This window comes from Oryzias latipes, chromosome 7 (genome assembly GCF_002234675.1).
Source record: "Oryzias latipes chromosome 7, ASM223467v1".
Taxonomy (NCBI): domain Eukaryota; kingdom Metazoa; phylum Chordata; class Actinopteri; order Beloniformes; family Adrianichthyidae; genus Oryzias; species Oryzias latipes.
Window position 1 is genome coordinate 5,618,134 of NC_019865.2, and position 6,318 is coordinate 5,624,451.

Sequence of the window (6,318 nt, forward strand, 5' to 3'; positions counted from 1 at the left end):
TTCTGCACACATGTTCCTTTATATTATTCCAGCCACTTGGTTGTGGCGCTCCATGTATGCTTTACCTGCCAGCATCTTACACACTGCAGTTATGTGTTGGATTGTTTCAGGCACCTCTTTGCACAGTCTTGTCTGGTGTGGTAGATCTGAGCCTCTGGTGCTCAGGGCTTGTTCCTGAGCTGCCAGGATGAGTGCTTCAGTGATGATCTGTAGGCCAGCCCTTTCTAGCCATTGGTAGGACTTCTTGATCTCAGCCACTTCAGTTATGGTCCTGTGGGACATCCCATGCAGGGGCTTGATTCACATCGCTTGCTTAAGGGTTTATGGTCAGAGCATGGCAGGTTTAAACAGAGACATCTTCTGTGTTAAAGATTTAAAGTCTAAAACAGGAAAAAAACGCAACTGTCAGTGTCAGCAGTTAAATTAGTTAAAATGGAGAGGGGGAGACAGGACATAAGCTATACCTGTTTCAGACTTTCACTTCCGGCTGTGATATCTGGGCGTTAAGTTGTTGTCTGCAGCCAGCTTCTCTTCTCAACTTGGGCTAGTTGCACTTATACTAGAATAGTATAGACCTCTAAAATCCTCCCTACCATTGAGACATCGAGCTAGAGGTTGTTAACCTGAAAAAACACATGAACTTGGACTGTGAATAATCAGTCGCGCAACTAGAAGAACCAAAAACAGACCTCACCTTTTCCACAGACTTGGAGTCTTTAGACTTTTCACAGCTCCATCATTACTGTAGTCATATTTGTCAGTATGGTCCACTGAAGAGGCAGCATCACTGCAGCAGAAAGGAAAAAACTGAATAAACCGTTGAACCTCTGTCAGGGGCTGAAGGCTAAAGCCTGTGGGGGTGGTGAGTGACTGAAGTATGATGGCGAAGCTGTCATGGACAGTGACTCCCCCCATATTAAACTGTTTGAGCCCCGGAAAGCATTGGCTTACTCACCCATTTGGCATGTCAGAAAGGTCCGGCAGGTCCTTCCTCCCTGCTGCTGTCAGGCCTCAGCAGACATAAAATATTCAGAACATATGAAAGTCTATTTTACTTATAATTGTAGATATGAAAATAGTTGAGCGAATTTTTCTTTTTCTGTTTTTTTTCTTCTTTTTTTCTTTTTTATGCGTCTGTTATGCATTTCAGCACTGTTACTGCTGGTCCACTCTGAAGTAAATACTCTAGCTTTTATGAGTTAAAATCTCTTAACCTGCTTTAAGTGTGCTGGCTTTTGAGACTGGAGGGAGATGGAGCCTCATTTTTGTGTTGCGTCCTCTTTTGGACGTAAACATAAATGTATGTTACTCCCCTTTTTATGTCCAGGGGGGACCTAGAGGAGCATAACATAAAAGTAAAGTTTTGCCCTGACTTAAACTTAATAACAAAACACCAAAAGATTGTCTCCATACAAAAATAACATATTTATTTAGAAATGAATAAATATCAAACAACAATAACTTAAAGTTGAAGCAAAAGGGTTTCAGGGTGACCCAAGGCCAAAAGAGCAAACAAAACCCTACCTAACTGAAATCTGAAATCTTACCTGTAAATGAAAGAAAAGGGAAATCAATGACAAAACACTAACCTCCCTAGACTAACATAAACAGGGGAAGACATATGTGAAAGAAAATGGCAGTTCGCCCTAACCCTAACTCTAACTCTAACCCTAACCAACCCTAACCCTAACCCTATCCTCACCCTAACATTTGCTATGTATTTATTAACCACAGCACCTCATTTGGACACAAAAGTCTCATACAAGCGTCTTGAGTCAAGTTTTTGTGATGAACCTCAGGAGAAATGTAACTGAAAAGAAAATCTTGAATACGAGAAAAACGCAAAAACAGAAATGCAAAAACGTGGAGGAACACTGTATTAATAAGCTCCTGTGCCTTCTCAGACCCTGTTGAACAATTTTAGACATTTCTTATAAATGTATTTTCCGTATTGCAATGTGAGCTGAAGTTGTCCACCTGGTCTTCATTACATAAGTCAATGAAAGCTGAGTTACCCAGGTGGAGTTATCTGAGAGCTTGTGTACATATAACCTTCCTATAGATCAATCCTTGACTTCGGTTCCCTCTCAAGTGAACTGATACCTTCAATCCCAACTCTTTGCTCTTCAGTAGGTGGGATAGGCTCCAGCACCCTCACGACCCTCAACGGGACTAAAGCGGGTTTAGAAGATGGATGGATAGATTTTGTGATCCACCATGCCAAAGGCTGCACTCATATCAAGAAGCATTAACATTGGTGTTTTACCCAGAGTCTGTGTTGACACTGATAATGTTTAACATTTTTAAAAAGTACTACTGTAAACCAACACCACATAACTTTTTTTTCTTCTTCTGTTTGTCTTGCAGTGAATTGTATGACTTCTACCATTACTTCTACATGTTGACCAACGTCTTGTTTTACGTGAGCTCAGCCATCAACCCAATCCTCTACAACCTGGTGTCTGCTACTTACCGCCAGATCTTCTTCTCCACGCTGCGGTACTTCTTCATGCCGTGTCGCCGTGCCCCCCAAAGGCAGCTGTATCCTCTGACCCGCCACTCCATCAGTATCTCCAGCAACCACACCCTGTCCACCCACATGATTAAAGAAACAGCATACTGAAAATCAAGCTGCCATTAACCCTCTAATGCCAGGAACAACTCGCTTGACATGTCCACCCAAATAAAAAGCTTGTATTTGATTCGGAATGAATTTAGTGTTCCATTGATCCAACAATTCAGCCTAAAATATTTGTTCAATCCAAAAAAAATGTTGTGAAACTGTACTATTACCTCATCAGTCATCAGCAGGTACTATAACTGCGCTTTGTGTTATTTGAGTGAGCAACTGTGGAGAAACCTGACTTTGATGTAAGAAAGCAAAGAAACAGGTTTGGCTTGAGCTCACATCAGTGTGTGATAATGCCTTTAATTGTTATGTCTTGTTGCAGTAAAGCTTTTGCCTCCAGTGAGGGATGGGAGTGGGGGTGGGGGTTATCAAAAGACTGATGTTTACTTTTTGATTTTATAAGTGAGAAGATTTTATATAAATAGTTTTTCTGTGTTTAAATCAACCTGTACAAATCGTCGAATTTCTGAAAATAAATGTTGATTGTTTTTTGAACACATCGATGGCTTCAGTGACATGGAAATAACATAATAAGGGATCACTTTAGGAACTGGTGCCTCCAAGGTTTCCTTTAATAGGAAGATGTGGGAAGAACCTAATTTCATCATTGGCTGAGGCACGTGACAGCCTCAAAGGAGGATTACTGTAAAGACACACCATTGCCAGCTTCCTCAACATCCTGGGACTCCCAACAACGCTAAGCCAATCTGGCTTTTTTCGTCATTCTCATTGACTTTCAGCATTTTTAACGACACCTGTGAGAAGTGACACATTAATGAAACAGACTTCAAATTATTCTGGGTGGGTTCCACCAATGGCAGGTTCTGGTTATTTCAGTACCTCAACATCTGTATTTGTTTCCTGTCTTGTATCCTGGTGATGAATACTTGGTTTCACAAAATGTACAAAGGAATAAAATTTCATTAATGGAAATAAAGGATTTAAGAAATTGTATAGCTTCCTCAGTTGAATAAAATTGAATTTCACACTCATTACATTTCTCAAAAAAACTTAACCGATGATCTCCACAACTTTAAAAATACTTTTGATTTTAGAAGGTTCTGCGGTCTCTAGGGGAACAGAAAAGATCAAATTTCAAGTTTTAGACTGTGGGCTTGTGCATCTAAAAACGCATCCCTATTTTTAAAGTTACACGATATTACCAAAAGTATTGGCTCACCTGCCTTGACTCACATATGAACTGAAGGGCCATCCCATTCCTAACCCATAGAGTTCAATATGATGTTGGTCCACCTTTTGCAGCAATTACAGCTTCAACTCTTCTGGGAAGGTTTAGGAGTGTATTTCTAGGAATTTTTTACCATTCTTCTAAAAGCGCATTGGTGAGGTCACACACTGATGTTGGTGTCTCAGTCTTTGCTCGAATTCATCCCAAAAGTGTTCTGTTGGGTTCAGGTCAGGACTCTGTGCAGGCCAGTCAAGTTCATGCACACCAGACTCTGTCATCCATGTCTTTATGGACCTTGCTTTGTGTACTGGTGCACAGTCATGTTGGAAGAGGAAGGGCCCCGCTCCAAACTGTTCCCACAAGGTTGGGAGCATGGAATTATCCAAAATGTTTTGGTATCCTGAAGCATTCAGAGTTCTTTTCACTGGAACTAAAGGGCAAAGCCCAAATCCAGAAAAACAACCCCACACCATAATTCCTCCTCCATCAAACGTCACACTCGGCACAATGCAGTCCCAAATGCTCCAACCTCTCTGCACTATGCTGTTCAGCATCCGCTGACCCCTCTCTGTCAGTTTATGTGGTCTACCACTTGGTGGCTGAATGGCTGTTGTTCAGTGTTTTCCATTTTGTCTTCCATTTTGTTAAGATAGAGCTGACAGTTGACTGCGTAATATTTTGGAACGAATGAATATGAATTTTATACACTTGTGGCCAGGCCAAGTGATTAGGACACCTGATTCTGATCACTTGAATGAGTGAGACAATACTTTTGGCAATGTAGTGTATCTTAATTCGTTTACATTGTAACAACCCATCCGGGACATCACTTTAGTGGGGAAGCGAAAGCCAAGATGAAGAGGCTTCATTGGAGAGTTGTCCATGCCCCGTTCACCGCACCGACCCTGGACAGTCTCTAGCAGAATTAAACAGGAAAAGAACCAAAGATTCCTTTTCAGCATCAAGTCTGTTTAATCATGCACACATACAGCCCAAACAGCATGGAAGTCACTTCTGTTGCCAGTCCTCTCACTCATGGTTTTCACCCAAAAACTCCCCACTTCCCATGAGCCTTAGGGGCAGAAGGCGGGGCTAACCCCCAGGTCGCTACAATATATTTTCCTTTTTTATTTTTTTTATAATTTTTCTAAAACTTTGTCCAATTTTGCTTGTTCAGAAAACCTTTTGTAAAACCTGCAATTATGATTGAAGTTCCCCGGTTTTTATACCTAGAATTAACTTTTTTGTAATTGTGTGATTTGGATTTTGACTTTATAATTTATCATCCCATAAAACGTTGATAAAGTTCCCTATTGATTTTTTAAACTAACTAAATATGATTCAAATAATACTCTTAATACTTAAATTCATTATTTTTTTAGATCTTAAAAAACTAAATGAATAGTTAACATATTTTTCATGTCTTAAACAACATTTTTAAACACTTTGTTTTCCTTTTCTTCTAAAATGTTTTTTTTTTCACACGTTCCATTTTCAAAAAGCGCCAAGGGAACTGCAAGACCTACCTGTGCTGCCATGGTGCCTCTGGCAGTCCCCCCCCCCCCCTCTGCTCTGCTCCCTGACTCGTACTAGCTGTGACCACTCACCTTGTCATCCACCAGCCCTTCATAAGGAGATCCAGCTCCAGCATTCTTCCCCAGTTCATGGCCCCTGATGGTGCTTAGTCTGGTCACTAGAGCTTATGTTTTGCTCCTATGTATGCGCTCCTCGCTAACTTTTGTTCTCCTGCCTCAGGACTTCAAACCACGAGTGTCACCTGAGTCAGATGTCTCCACGAGCAACTTCTACTTCCCTGAGAATCCTGGGAACTCAAAACCGCACCAAGACCTCCAGTCACGCCACAAATTCTGATCACGCCAAGACCTCCAGTCACGCCACGAATACTGATCACGCCAAGACCTCCAGTCATGCCACGAATACTGATCACGCCAAGACCTCCAGTCATGCCACGAATCCTGACCACGCCAAGACCTCCAGTTACGCCTCGAATCCTAGTCACACCAGGACCTTCAGCCACGCCACGACCCCAAACCACGGCAACAATAAAATCCAATTACTTACTATCTTACTTACCTGTGTTTTCCTTCCGGGTTCCAGCGTCTGGGTCTGTCTTGACATGTGCTTCTCTTAAGATGAAACCCGCTGTGCGTGTCAACCCCCTTACAGTTTCAAGTGACTATACCTTTATAGATTTTCCCTTTTGTATCTCTACCGTCTCCAGAAGTGAAGACCGTTTATGCTAATTTCTCTACTTTGTCACTCTATCTTACATATTCTACTTAAGAAACTTGGGCTATAATATAAATGAATTCTACAAAGTGTTTATCCTTATAAAAGTTACTGACAGCCTTTATGAGTGGCAGTGAACACTGCAAAACCAGCTAATTTGACTTTTGTAAAATGATTCAGAGCCACATGTGAGGGGGTTTTGCACCAGGAGAACAGTGTTTTAAAACCTTAAAACTAACCAGGTATCACC

At 41.4% G+C, this 6,318-nt stretch overlaps 1 protein-coding gene across 1 annotated transcript in view; it reads left to right on the forward strand.

The window, feature by feature from the left end:
• ntsr1 (neurotensin receptor 1) overlaps window positions 1-3,621 on the forward strand; it is a 59,946-nt gene extending 56,325 nt beyond the window's left edge. Inside the window, exon 4 of the mRNA XM_023956402.1 lies at window positions 2,368-3,621. Coding sequence (XP_023812170.1) covers window positions 2,368-2,623 — 256 coding nt within the window. The 3' untranslated portion in view covers window positions 2,624-3,621. The remainder of the gene's footprint in view (window positions 1-2,367) is intronic.
• Window positions 3,622-6,318: the final 2,697 nt, after the last annotated feature.